Genomic DNA, 15,481 nt, shown 5'->3' on the forward strand with positions numbered 1-15,481 from the left:
GAATTAATTAATTTCTGCTGTCTGTCATGAAACAGCAATGGCTTTCTTTATGGAAATTTTCATCAGAGAAGATATGATAAATATTCCTGAAAGGACGAGTTCTGTATCATGTGGGAGTGAAATGAGGAATTATCTTCTTGGTTTCCCTACCCTCATTGCGTCTCTAATATTGTTAGACCCGATGTATGTCATTTATTAACCTCTTGCTCCTGAGAGAAGTCACTTCGTTCACTATGGGCTATTGCATAGAACAAATGTTAGATCCACTAATTTTCCACGCATTTGCAATCTAAGTCATGCCTTCTCTTTACAATGTTGTAGAAAAGAATTGTCTCCAGAGACTGACAAAATAATTACTCAAAAGTAAGCCCCTCTTCTTTCACAACAAGTACAACAATTTCTATTTCTTTCTACAGATGATCCAAGAGTATGTGTATCATGTAAAAATGGATTCTACATGTAAGTGGCATTTTCTTGTTACTGTTGTATTCTTTGGGGTGCGGAGCAATGTATCAGAGACAACCCTATTGTTCCAGAGTCATCAGATGTGATTCTGCTGCAGGTGGCAGAGGAGATTCACCAGGATGTTGCACTGATTGGAAGACTTTAGTTCTGGGAAGGGATTGTTTTTCCTGGAGGGAAGGAAGCTAAGGGATGACCTGATGTATAACATTATGAGAGGCTTAGATAGGGTAGATAGTCAAAATCTTTTATCCTATGGTAGGGTTACCAAAGTCAAGAAGAGGCTGGGATTATGGTGACAAAGGAGTTTAAAGGGGATCTGAGGGGTAAGATATTTACCTAGAAACTAGATGATATTTAGAACACACTTCTGGAGGAGTTTGTGGAATCAGATGCAATTACTAAATTTTATAAGCATTTAGACTAACATTTAAATAGGGCAGACAGAGGACGATGCAGTCCTAATACAAACAGATATGATTGACATAAATGGAGAAGGGGATTGGCATGGACATGGTTGTTTGAAAGACTTGTCTCAGCTCTGTATGGCTCTATGGGTTGGCATTCTACCATCACAGCTCTCATTTAAAAAAAAGTAATACATAGGTAACTCTTTTGTGCACATGTATGTGAAGATCTGTTATTTATTCTTAGTTTTTAAAAAATATTAATTCAAGAGATGTGGGCTTTGCAGTCTGAGCCAATATTTAATTGCCCACCCTAAGTTACCCTTGAGAAGGCGATAGTGAGGTGCCTTCTTTAACTAATTCAGTTCTTGTGCTGTGCTTCAGTCCATGATGCTGTTAGGGAATGAATTCTAAAATTTTGACCCAGTGACAGCGAAGGAACGGCGATACATTTCAAAGGGAGAATGGTGTGTAGTTTGGAGGGTAGCTTCCTGGTGGTGGTGTTCCGATGCTTTTACTGTCCTTCTAGCTGAGAGAGGTCAAGGGTTTGGAAGCTGTTGTCTAGCGAGTCGCTGCAGTGGGTCCTGCAGAGGGTACGAACCACTGCAACTGTGCATTGTTGGTGGTGTGAGTGAATGACTGTGTGGGTGTTCAGCAGGTTGCTATGTCCTGCATGGTGTTGAGTGCCATTGAAGATACAAGCAAGTGGAGAGTACTCCACCACACTCCTGACTTGATCTTTGTAGATGCTGGGCAGACTCTGAGGGGTTAGGAGGTGAGATAGCCACCACAGGATTCCTAGTCTATTAGCCGCTGTTGTAGCTACATTGTGTATATGGCTACCCCAGTTTCGTTTCTGGTCAATGGTAACACCAGCATATTGATAGTAGGGGGATTCAGTGATGGATATTGGTGACAAAACCAACATTTATCATCTCCCACTAATTGCCCCTTGATCAAATGGCTTCCATCATCATTTCACTCAACAGCCTGGGCATTAAAATGAGTTGATTAAATAAATCTAGAATCAGCAATGATGACTATTAAAGTACTAACTTATTGTTTTAAAAAGACATCAGACTCACCAATAACCTTCAAAGAGCAAAATCTTCTCTATATATCTGGTGGGGTCTAAATGAAACTGTTTAATCACCAAGAGAAGCAAATAAAACTGCAGATGCTAGAATCCAAAACAAAAATAGAAGTGTTCAGAGCATTCCGCCAGTCATGGGAAAAGAAAAATCAGTTGGCGTTTCAAGTTGAAGACCCCTTAACAAAACCGAGAAGGAGAAAAAACAAATGAGCATAAGCAATAGAGAACGTGAGAGGAACGAAGGAACCACCAGTAATAGAGTGAAATCATGGACAAACATCGGATTAAAGCTCCTACGGTTAAGCTCCTTAGTTGTGTACTGTGTTGCTAATATTGCAAAGCCTGTGTGATTTTGTAGAATGGTAGGAAGGATGAGTTTAAAGAGGACCTGAGGGGGTAAATCTTTTTCGCAAAGGATCGTTGGGATCTGGAGTGAGTGGCCGGTGGAGATGGTGGAGGCAAGAACAGTAGCAACATTTAAGAGGCAAGTGCATGAATGAGCAAAGCCTAGTGGGATGTGGAAATAGTGCAGGCAAGTGAGATTAGTACCATCAGGCATGATGGTCAGTAAAGACACTGTGCCAAAGGGCCTGAGACAATGCTGCCTAACTCTACGAGTCTACAATTGAATCACTTGGCATTTCAGGAGATTCTTCAGTCAAAGATGCCAATGTAATGGAATATTTTAATTTCTGAACACCACAAAGATCTATCATTCTATCCGTAACATTCCCTTTTAAAAACCCCCGTTTTTTTTAAAGGTTTCATCAACAGTGTTACTCAAGATGTCCAGCTAAGACCTATGAATCGGATGATGAAAAGGAGTGTAAGGCTTGCAATGAGAATTGCGTTGATTGTGATGGATATCAGTGTTATTGGTGTGAAATTGGTTTCTTCTCCTTGGGTAAGCAAAGCCCAGATTTGACTCTAACTCCAAATAACATTAAGCAAGTTGTTATACATGCATTAACTTTGTACCAGTGCTTATACAAATTTTCTTGAATGGAGGCTATAGCCGAATCCTTTACCTCTTACTGACACATTCCTTATTTCCTCACTTCCCTCAAATATATCTTCTCTAGATTGGGAATTTATACCAAAATGGCCTGAAAGCTAAATGACATAATGGTGTAATGTGGATGCTGTGCGACTGGAACTGAGAGGCAGCAGGTTTACTGACTGCATAAGGGGCTGGATAAGGGTTTGGTGTGGTGGCAGAGGGGTAAAATAAAGATTTTTGTCAGAGGACAAGTTGTTTCCAGAGAAAAAGGATCAGGGACAGAGGGCTGGAGGGGATGGTCAGAGATGAGGTGAAAAAATGACAAACTAGGGTTCAGGCACAGTCTTATAAATGGAGATAAAAGCCAGTTAGAGTAGAGAAGGTGATGAGTCAGGAGCAGTCAGTACAGAACATATTTGACAGACATCTTTTGGGAAAATTAGTGTTTGTGGAGGGAGTCGGACTCATCAGGAGAATATCTGAACAATTGATTCTAAGTAGATAATGTCATAAATCATATTAGAGGAGCCAAGGAAAATATTTACACTGATCAGCACCTGAAAATTATGTCACCAATGACAACATGCAGGTAAGGTAGAGAGTGTCAGGATGATTCCATGCAACATCCAGAGATGACATTGGAAAAGAATAAGAGTATTTACCTCTGGAGATATAAATAGGTTAAATAATATGAAAAGGCTCTCTATAGAACAGGTTAGTGGAAACATGCTTGGACAGTTATTGTTATCAGATTCTGAAGAGAGGGTGAGTTTGAAGGGAATGAATGAATGCCAGCCCTAACTTTAAGTAAGGCTGATTTGATACCTACTAAGAGAAGATATAAATAATGCTCAGGTCCCAGATAAGAAGTTACAGAATGCATGATTATGAACTTTTATTAACTTTTGAGTTACAGAGTCAGCAGCTGGAGGTAATGCCCAAGATGCATTAGAGAGTAGGTGGATCTCAGAAGAGTAATGGTGCATTTAAAAAAAACAGGCACAGTTCGTAATTAGACATATATACGTATAATGGATAAAGGAAAGCAATTAAGTTTACATTTGGACTTTCAGAGGTCTTTACTAAGAAAGAGGAGTGGATCACAAAAGAGTTTACTGAGCAGAATTAGGGTACATGATTTTAGGCTTGTAGGGCATGTATTAAAATCAGTTTAACCAACCAAAAACAGAGAATAGGAATAAACAGGCCACTTTCTAAATGGGAGGCTATGAGCAGTAAAGTCCTACAGTTCTATCACTTCTGTGGCCCTGCTGTTCTCATTCTCTGGATTGGGATAGGAAAACTTATCCAAGTTTACTGATAATGATAAGCTAGGTAGCATATTGTTAAGAGGAGGCAGAGATTGTTCAGGAAATATACAAATTCTAAGTAGATGGACAAGGATTTAACAGATGAAATAAGATGTGGAAAAAAAAATGCAAGGTCATTGTCATAGAAAGGCAGAGCATTTTTAAATGGTGAGAAAGTGAAAGATTTTGGATTTTAGAGGGATCAGCATACGTTTGCACACATCTCTTTGAAAGTTGATATGCCTGTTCAGCAAGCAGTTAGCAAAGCAAACTATATGGAACAGGGCTTTGTTTTATGAGAAAACATTAAATAGGCTGGTGGTATACTCTCTAAACTTGAGAAGAATGAAGGGTTAAACTTACTGAAATATAAAACGTTCTTCTCTTAAGACTTGAGAAATAAATGTGATGTTAATATTTCTCTTGTCAGAACCAACTGGTATTTACACTATTTCACTAGAGTTTATGTTGTATTTATAGTGAGGGATTGAGAAGCCCATATGGAAACATAAACTGTTTTATTAGTAAAAATTTGTGTAATTTAATTATCCAGCCACTTGGAAGCTATTTAAAATAAAACTTTTATGCACACCTTTATTAAAATTCGTTAACACATACTGCTGAATGTGCTTTTTTTTACCAGAATACAATTTTGAATTAAGCATTAAGACAATTGTACAATTTATGGCAGTTTAAAAAAAAGCTATTCAGACTTGTGGGGCAAATAATTAAGAGTACTGTTTATTCTGGAGAGGAACATAATAATATTGATATGTTTGTATTATTTTAGATTTCACATGTGTACGCACATGCAAATCTGGTTACTATGGCGATGAAATTAGTTCCACTTGCGATCTGTGCCACCCCCAATGCAGTACATGCCATGGTCCCAGTCTTGAAGACTGTGATTCCTGCAAAGATCCATTCAAATTGAAAGATGGAATCTGCACTTTACCTTCTAATGAACTCTGTGTGGATGGAAGCTACTGGGATGGTGAGTAACACAGATAACAGTTAGAAGTCGACCCTGCCCTTCTGTGTAAGCATTGAATATAAAGCAGTGAAGATTAATAAACCAGAAATGGGTGCAAGTTAAGCACAGATAATAATTGCCAATAAAAAAATGACTGAATAAACAGAAAAGTGATTAGATTCCACAAGCAAATTTAATTATAGATAATTATAGCTTAATAAATATTATGATAATACTGAATACTTTATGACTATTGACAAGACATTATTATTTTAAGCTGACAAAAATGTTAACATGCTAGTCTTATGTGCATATTGTATCACTAGTCACAGTGTTGGGACATGACAAATGGAACAATGTTGATTTAAGGTGTAGTATATAAAGTACATGATGAATTCATTAGTTACAATCCAATGACAGAGTGAGCAATGTGCTGTCATCAATCCTTGCTATTGACCCCATTTGTCTTCCTGTCTGAGAATGAATCCAATTCTTGGAACCTTGAAGCCATTAGGGCAGAACTGGTTCTGGTAAAAGTTCTTGGACCTCAAATAGAGCCATAGAGCACCACAGCACAGAAATAGGCCGTTCAGCTCATCTGATCCAAACCAAACTGTTATTCTGTCTAGTCCCATTGACCTGCACCCAAACCATAGCCCTCCACACCCTTCCCATCATTGTACTTATCCAAATTCCTCTTAAATGGTGCAATTGACCCACATCCACCACTTCTGGCAGCTCGTACCACATTTGCACCGTCGTCTGATTGAAGAAGCTCCCCCCTCATGTTCCCCTTAACTATTTTACCTTTCACCCTTAAACTATGACCTCTAGTTGTAGTCTCACCCAACCAAGGTGGAAAAAGCCTGCTTGCATTTGCTCTCTCTATAACACTTATAATTTTATATACCTCTATCAAATCTCTCCTCATTCTCTATACTCCAGGGAATAAAGTCCTAACCTATTAAATATTTCCCTATAATTCAGGTCCCCAAGTCCCAGCAACATCTTTGTAAAATTTCTCTGTACTCTTTCAATCTTATTGTCATCTTTCCCGTAGGTAGGTGATCAGAACATCACGCAATACTCCAGATTTTGCTTTCTACAACATCAACATAACATCCCAACTCCTGTGCACAACACTCTGATTTATGAATGCACCAAAAGCTCTCTTTATCATCCTATCTATCTGTGACATTACTTTCGAGGAATTATGGATCTATTATCAAACAGATCCCTCTGGTCTATCACACCCTTCAGAGCCTTACCTTTCACTATGTAAGTCCTACCCTGGCTTGTGCTCCCAGTGCAACACCTCACATTTGTCTGCATTAAGTTCTACCTGTCAATTTTTAGTCCATTTTTCCAACTGGTCCAGATCCAGCTGCAAGCTTCGATAGGCTTCTTTGATGTCCACTATGTCCTCAATCTTGGTGTCATCCATAAAACTATTAACTGTTTATTTTCTTACATTTGTTGTCAAAATCCTGCTAATTTGTTCAAGAATTTACTGATTTTATTATAGCCCTTATTATTTATCCGTAAACATATCCTTTCTTTGAAATATTTTTATTTTAATCTCTTTCTGATCTTTCAGCAGTCCTTGTCTTTCCAATACCTTTTGATTAGGGTGATAAAACATATAATTTACCTTTAATTTAATGAATCTCTCCTTTTTACCACCTCATTTGATCATTGCTTCGAGAGTAGATTGCCAGAGAAATTAGCTATGATAAATGTTGGGTTTCATTGCCACGTTATTCACAACAATTGAAAGCAATCTCATTATGGCACAGAGTAAAACCGCTTAGTTTAAGTGATTTGGGTACCGAATGACTTTTCGTCTGCATGAATGAAATTCCTGAACTTATTGTAAATGGATGAATAAACAGAGTGTTAGCCTTCTGGACTGTAGCAAATTCAAAACTTATGCTCTTCTTTTTATTAAGTTGAGAAAAGCATCTGTTTTCGCTGTGATGATTTGTGCAAGACATGTACAGGAAGTGGATGGAATGAATGCACCAGCTGTCCATCAGGTACTAAGCTCCAAGATTGCACCTTACTGAAATAAAATTATTTCACATTATTTGCTTTTAAAGCATCAGTCTTCGACAGGCAAGTAATTCCTTTCTTTTATGGCCTTACACTTTGTGTTTTTTTATTTGGCTGGCTTTTCATATTTGGGTATCCAACGCCTCCCTAGTTTTAGTACCAGATGCCAACTTCGAGCATCCTCAGATAATAGACAATAGACGCAGAAGTAGACCATTCTGCCCTTCGAGCCTGCACCGCCATTTTGAGATCATGGCTGATCATCTGCTATCAATACCCAGTTCCTGCCTTGTCCCCATATCCCTTGATTCCCCTATGCATAAGATCAGGTATGAAAATGACAAAAGCCAATAGTATGGAGTATTTCATCCTCAGTTCCCAGCCAAGATAAAGGCAATAAGATTAAATCTAGCTATTTCAAAGGTAATGCCAAATCTAGTTTCACAGGAAGTTTTAAGTATTGTGTCTAGTTAGATATTATAACACAGTTAGCAAATAAAATATTCTTATGTCATAAATTTGCAAGAAATGGAATTACTTACTTTTAATAGCTCTTGCATTAGTCATATAGAAGATATTTTGTATGAAAATATGAAACGTATATCAGCCGACTTTTAAGCAGGCTAGATAAATGTTTTTGTCAGTTTATCATTTCAATCCTTTCATTTTGGACCAAGTCTATGTTCAGTTTCTTCAAAACTGTAATTACTGACCCAAAATCCTTTTTGTTTTGTAAATCTTTCATAGCACTGTAAATTTTCCATCAGATCAATGCCCTTACATACAAAGCTGTTTGGCCTTAATGAAGTTAGAACCACTGGCGTCACAGGCCAGTAAAACCATAGCTACACAAAATATTGTTGTCTATTTTGGATGGGACTTGCTCTCTTCAATGCAGTCCCAGAAAAAATATTGATGTTCTCATCTGCTGAAGGGTTACTACTTCCAAGCAACACACACAAAATGCTGGAGGATCTCAGCAGGCCAGGCAGCATCTATGGAGAGCAGTACAGTTGACATTTTGGGCTGAAACCCTTCGGCAGAACTGGAAAAAATAAGCTGAGGAGTAGATTTATAAACGTGGGGGGCGGGGGGGGGGTGGGAGAGAGAAAAACATGGTGATAGGTGAAACCTGGAGGGGGAGGGATGAAGCAAAGAGCTGGGAAGTTGATTGGTGAAAGAGACAGAAGGCCATGGAAGAAATAAAAGGAGGAAAGGAGCACCAGAGGGAGGCAATGGACGGGCAAAGAAATGAGGTGAGAGAGGGAAAAGGGGATGGGAAATGGTGATTTGGGGGTGGGGGGAGTTACTGGAAGTTTGAGAAATCAATGTCCACGCCATCAGGTTGGAGGCTCCAAAATGGATATTAAGGTGCTGTTCCTCCAACTTAAGTGTGGCCTCATCACAACAGTGGAGGAGGCCATGGATGGATGTATCAAAATGTGAAAAGGAAGTGGAATTAAAATGTGTGGCCACTGGGAGATCCAGCTTGTTCTGGTAGACTGAGCGAAGATCCTCGATGAATCGGTCTCCCAATCTACGTCGCATCTAACCGATATACGGGAGGCCACACTGGGAGCACCAAATACAATAAATGACCCCAACAGATTCACTGGTTGAGGTGTTGCCTCACCTGGAAGGACTGTTTGGGGCCCTGAATGGTAGTGAGGGAGAAGCTGTTGGGGCAGGTGTATCACTTGTTCCACTTACAAGTGCCAGGAGGGAGATCAGTGGGGAGTGACAAATGGACAAGGGAATCACGTAGGGAATGATCCCGATGGAAAGTGGGGAGGGGAGGGAAAGATGTGCCTAGTGGTGGGATCCTGTTGTAGGTGGTGGAAGTTTCGGAGAATTATGTGTTGAACACGTAGGCTGGTGGGGTAGTAGATGAGGACAAAAGGAACCCTATACCTGGTAGGGTGGGGGGAGGATGGGGTAAAAGCATACACATGTGAAATGGAAGAGATGCAGTTGAGGGCAGTGTTGATGGTGGAGGAAGGGAAACCCCTTTCTTTGAAAAAGGAGGTCATCTCCTTTGTTCTAGAATGAAAAGACTGATCCCGAAAACAGATGAGGCAGAGATGGAGGTATTAAGGGAAAGACTACTTCCAGTCATTTTTGATGAGCTATAAATTTAACTAAGTACTGCGAGAAGCTGAAATGACTAATTTGGATTACAGGCTGAACCCAGAATATGAATGCCTTGCTTTTGGACACTTGTAGAAACAAATACACTTTCATATTATTAAATTCAAAAGTTTCCCAATACTATTTAATTTAAAAATTCCACATTCATTCCCATAAAAGGTAAAAATAGTTTCGATTCTTAGTAATTTTTCTTCCTTGTCAGTCTTTCTTGCCAAAGATGTCTCATTGCCCCTTTTTACCCTCCTGATTGCTGTTTCAAAGTCACTCTGAAACCTTTGTTGTTCCTCAAGACTTGCTCGATTCCAATTGTCTATTTTATTACCTGATGAAATCTTCAATATTCTTTGTCCTTCAAAGTTCTCTAATCTTGGCATCTTTGCCTTTCACCCACTGTGGCTTTGAACTCTTTGAACTCTTTTGAAAGACTCCCATAAGTTTCTCCTATAAATTTGTTGTGGTCTTATACAAAATTCATTAACCAAAAGCATTATTTTTTATGATACCTAGGATCGTACCTTGTAAACAATGAAGAATGTGTCAAGAATTGTCCCACGCAAACCTTTGCAAATCCAATTACTGCAACGTGTGAGCAATGTGAAGAAGGTTGTGCGATCTGTTCAGGAAACAAAACTAACTGCCTGAGTTGCATCACAGTGCAACATCACCCACTTTACCTTTATATGGGGAAGTGTCTCAGTGAGTGTCCACGGTAAGTAAATTAAAAGAAAGAAAGGAAGTGAAAATACATCTTTGTTGTTTATTGATATAGTGAGAAGCTCCCTCAAAGATTTAATTTTAATTCAGAGTAGCTTAGCAGTTGATACAATGCCTTGAAATTCCAGTACTTGCAGCTGTCTGAACAGTACCTACAGTCGTATGGTCTGTGCTTCATGGACACTGTACAATCTTCCCTTTGTTAAAGGAAAAACATTCCATCAATTCTTGGAATATTTACTCTAGCTTTTAGGTTGAAAGAAATATGAATTTGGACAGAGTGCATAAGGCACTTAGGTCAAAATAGAATATCCAATTGCATTGTCACATTCACCAAACAGAAAGCTGAAAGTTTAAGGCACATGCCAAGTCATGAAACTTGGAGAAAGTTCTGTACTTCTCCATTCAAATTTAATGTATTCTTAAAGGTTCACAAGTGAATACAGTTTCAAACCAGGTGAATAAATTGACTCTTTCCGAATTAAAGTTGACTTTTTCTGGACTCAATTCAGTTTGATAATTAACTTTTTGGATCACATCTGAAAATCTTCTATTTGCTCAAAAATAACTAAAACTAAGTACCACACCCAAAATGCTGGTGGAACGCAGCAGGCCAGGCAGCATCTATAGGAAGTAGCACTGTCGATGTTTTGGGCCGAGACCCTTCGTCAGGACTAACAGAAAGAAAAGATAGTAAGAGATTTGAAAGTAGGAGGGGGAGAGGGAAATCCAAAAACTAAGTACATTAGATCAGAAAATAATTAGTTACAATGGAAGAGCAATGGGAAATGTGCTAATCATGAGCTTCATCCAACGCTCCATTCATACAACATTTGGAACAATTATCTATTGCACAAGAACATAATTGACTTGATTTCATTTCTTACATCCTTCACATACTTATGGAGTAAAAATCTTTATATTACTTCTCCATCTAAATGTGCCATGTGCAATCACAGTAATTTATAATAAATAAAACAGTCAATGTAATATAGAGTACACTCAAACCAGTGTGAGTTCATCAGTCTGATGGCCTGGTGGAAGAAGCTGTCCTGGAGCTTGTTGGTCCTGGCTTTTATGCTGCGGTACTGCTTCCCAGGTGGTAGCAGCTGGAATAGATTGTGGTTGGGGTGACTTGGGTCCCCAATGATCCTACGGGCCCTTTTTACACACCTGCAATTTCAGCACAGTAGATTTAAGAATTCTTCCGTCAAAGATGACTACTGTTTAAGTTTTGAACTTTCATTTTCACCTGGTGCATGTGTTCTTTGTGTAATATTGTGGGCAAGGAACGGAACAGACACGCACATTCCAGGTTCAGCACAGCATGCCACTGTTCCAATAGTTTATCTCCAAATCAGTTTGACATGGTTCTTCCACAAACAATTGCTCCAGTGCAGAAAACAGCTGATCCCATGGCGATACTGTATCTTTGCACAGTTTGTCGTCTTTTGCACACTGGTTGTTTGTCCATCCTGTTGGCTGCTGTCTTTCATTCATTCCATGGTGTTTCTTGTACTTACTGTGAATGCCCACAGGAAAACCAATCAGCCTAGATCGAGTGGATGTGGAGAGAATGTTTTCTATAGTGGGGGAGTCCAGGACCAGATAGGACAGCCTTAGAATTGAGGGACGTCCAATTAGAACAGGATGAGGAAACATCTCTTTATCCTCACCACCCTCTTTAGAGGGTGCTGAATCTGTGGAATTCATTGCCACAGACAGCTACGATATTTGGTATATTTAAGACGGAGTTTAATAGGTTTTTGATTATTCAGGACATCAAAGGTTATGGGGAGAAGGCAGGTGAATGGGGTTGAGAGGGATCGCAATCATCCCTGATAAAATGGTGCACTAGACCGAACAGCCTAATGGCTGAATTCTGCTCCTGTGTCGCATGGTCTTGTATGCTTTTCCAACATCCTCTTCTTTATTTCAAATTTCTGGGGGGGCTTGCAGTTGTTCTTTGAACAGATCTGTTCTCTTGCCTTTTGTTTCTGTATGACATGTATCTAAAATAACAATATCTCATTTTGTTAGGCAACATTTTGTAGCTACTGATAACACCTGCGCGAAGTGTGATGATGCCTGTGAGCAATGTGAAGTTAGTCCCACAAACTGCCAGTCCTGTGTCAAGCCCTACGTTCTGGAGAACGAAAGCTGTCAAACGAAATGCTCCAGGAAACATTACGCTGGTTCAGATGGGCTTTGTAAACACTGTCCTATGAACTGTGAAGTGTGCAATGAAAATAGGTGTTCAGGTAGGACTGACTGCATCATCTACTCTTCAATAAAACTAAGAATTCTTAGTCCTTTCATTCTGAAAGAGCATGGACTGCACTAAATAGTAAAAATGTTATGCTGATGTTTTGTATTTAGTGTGAACACATCAAGGAACTACAGAAGTTTCCAGTGTCTTGTTAATCCTATTGTATCTAACTGAGCAACCTGCTGGCATTGTTCAAATCTGCTCTCCTTTCTCATCCTTTGTCTCCTACAAATGATTGCTGCTTAATCATTGAAACTGTGGAGCAATATGAAGCTAACCTGAATCCTGTGCCAAAGCATACCATGCTTTCCTGATCATTTTGTGAAAGAACGTATCCAAACTATGAAGCTAACTGGCATTTTATTGGTTTGAAGTTGATGGTGCTGAACGATATCAGACTCTCATTCTGACTCCATCTTTGCCATATTCAGCTGCATGTTTGTGATGTGGTTGATGCACACCTTCCATGCAGAACTTTACAATGAGTTGTGTCCAAGGAATTTGAGATCTGGCAGCATGTTAACATTGTGGGGTTGGATACCCACCGCTGTCTGTAAGGAGTTGCTATGTTCTCCACTTGGGTTCTTTCTGAGTTTGCCGGTTTCGCCCCACGTTGCAAAGATGTGCGAGTTTGGGTTAGTGTGTTGTGGGGATGTTATGCTGGTGCCAGAAACATGGCAATGTATCATGGGCTGCCCCCATCACATCCTCAATGCAAACAATGCATTTCACTGAATGTTTTGATGTTCCAATGTGCATAGTCCAATCGACAAATGAAGCTAATAAAAAAAAGATTCCAAATCACTGCACCACCTACACTATCTGGGATGGCACCAAGCAAAATTCCCTGTGACCATTGACTTCTTTTAATTTTTTTTCTCCTTGCCCCTCACCGTGGTTCCCTTCAGGCCTACGATTACCCAACCCAATCTCAACCTGTCTCCATGACTACCTGTACAACCTTAACAAATTGTAATCCACAGTTTGCTCACAGCCCGCCCAAACCACCACTACCACCAGTGACACCATCTTTCTATCCTTAAGTTCTGACTTCACCTAACCCTCACCACCTCTTCTAGATCCCCTCCACCTCTCGACTGGTCGTCTGTGACTAGCCTAGCAATGGCTCTTTGACTCCCTTTGACCATTTCAGAATTGGATTATTTTGTCATGGCTGTAAAAAAAAATGTTCCTCTTCTCTCATATCTGTTATTTAGTTCAGTCAAGCAATTCTTTCCAGATTTACCAAGTAAAGACTGATTTCAGATAATCTTTGGAAAGAGAAATAATTCATGTTAATTAGTTTAACACTTCAGGCTCAGGATCCTTTCTACCTTTTCTCAGAAATGATGACGTGCTGTAGATCTGACATGTTAATATTTTTTCTCTGTCAGATATCAGCTGAGTGTTTCCAGCAATTTTTGCTTTTACTTCAGCTTTCAATCATTTGCTGTTCTTTGATTTAGGAAGCTGATTAGGAATCCTTCCTGACTATGAATATAAATGTTATTCAGTCCAGTCTGTCTTGGGAGAGCTAGAACTATGCAACATCATGCTGCTCACACAAAATGCTGGAGGAACTCAGCAGGTCAGGCAGCATCTCTGGAAAATAATAAACAGTTGACAATTTGGTCCAAGAGCCTTCTTCAGGACTGGAAAGGAAGGGGGAAGATGCCAGAAGGAAAAGATGGAGGGAGGGGAAGGAGGATAACTACAAGGTGACAGGTGAAGCCAGATGGGTAAGGAAGATAAAGGGCTGGAGAGGAAGGAATCTGATAGGAGAAGAGAGTGGACAATGGGAGAAAGGAAAGGAGGGGGTGATAAGCAGGTGAGAAGAGGTTAATGGTCAAAGTGGGATTAGCCGAAGAGGGGAGGTGTGGGGTAATTCTGTTTTTACCGGAAGGAGAAATTGATATTCATGCTATCAGGTTGGAGGCTGCACATTCTGAATACCCTGAGGTTGACCTCATCTTGGCAGAAGAGGAGGTCATTGACTGACATGTGGAACGGGAATGGGGTCTGAAATTAAAACGTTTGGCCACCAGGAAGTTGCACTCATGGCAGAGGTGCTCGACGAAGCAGGAGCCCAATTTACGATGGGGTCCTCTCACCAGTGTATAGGAAGCCACGTTGGGAGCATCAGAAAGAATAGACGATCCCAGCAGATTTGCGGGTGAGGTGTTGCCTCATCTGGAAGGAGTGTTTGGGACATTGAATGGAGGGAAGGGGGGAGGTGAAAGGGCAGGTGTAGTACTTCAGCCACTTGCAGGGATAAATGCCGGGAGAGAGATTATTGGGGAGGGATGAATGGACGAGGGAATCATGAAGGGAGCAGAGAAAGGAATATAAGCAACACTTTCTTTATATCTGGGTATCTTTCAACCTGATGGCATGAACATTGATTTCTCTTTCCATTAGATAATTTCTTCCCTCCCCCTCCCCTCTTCTTCTATTCCCTCTCTGACCTCTTACCTCTTCTCACCTGCCTATCACCCCCTCCTCTCCTTTCTCCCCCTCCTTCCCTTTCTCCCATGGTCTACTCTCCTCTCCATTCAGATTCCTTCTACTCCAGCCCTTTATCTTTCCTACCCACCAGGCTTCATCTATCGCTTTCTAGCTCGACCCCTTCCCTCCACCTTTTTATTTTGGTGCCTTCCTCCTTCCTTTCCATTTCTGTAGAAGGGTCTTGGCCAGAAACGGTGACTGTTTATTCATTTCCATAGATGCTGCCTGACCTTCTGAGTTCCTCCATCATCTTGTGTGCGTTGCTTTGGATTTCCAGCATCTGCAGAATTTCTGGCATTTAATACTATGTTGCTCCTTTTCTTCTACAGCTCCTTGAATTGACTTCTACCTCTATCTCATTCTTTGTACTTGTTTACTGGTATTACACTTTAAAAAAGATTTTGTTTGTTGCTCCATTTTGCTTTGATTTCTCACGGTCACGCTCCCAGAGTAACACATACAAAATGCAGGAGGGACTCCACAGTTGGGCAGCATCTAGGGAAAGGAATAAGCAGTTGACATTTCAGGCCGAGAGCCATCATCAGAAC

General features: G+C 40.2%; 1 protein-coding gene across 1 annotated transcript in view; it reads left to right on the forward strand.

The window, feature by feature from the left end:
* pcsk5b (proprotein convertase subtilisin/kexin type 5b) overlaps window positions 1-15,481 on the forward strand; it is a 319,262-nt gene that overhangs the window by 286,198 nt on the left and 17,583 nt on the right. Inside the window, exons 25-30 of the mRNA XM_059969732.1 lie at window positions 417-459; window positions 2,724-2,866; window positions 5,063-5,266; window positions 7,195-7,281; window positions 9,953-10,154; window positions 12,200-12,420. Coding sequence (XP_059825715.1) covers window positions 417-459; window positions 2,724-2,866; window positions 5,063-5,266; window positions 7,195-7,281; window positions 9,953-10,154; window positions 12,200-12,420 — 900 coding nt within the window. The remainder of the gene's footprint in view (window positions 1-416; window positions 460-2,723; window positions 2,867-5,062; window positions 5,267-7,194; window positions 7,282-9,952; window positions 10,155-12,199; window positions 12,421-15,481) is intronic.

This window comes from Hypanus sabinus, chromosome 5, assembly GCF_030144855.1.
Source record: "Hypanus sabinus isolate sHypSab1 chromosome 5, sHypSab1.hap1, whole genome shotgun sequence".
Taxonomy (NCBI): Eukaryota; Metazoa; Chordata; class Chondrichthyes; order Myliobatiformes; family Dasyatidae; genus Hypanus; species Hypanus sabinus.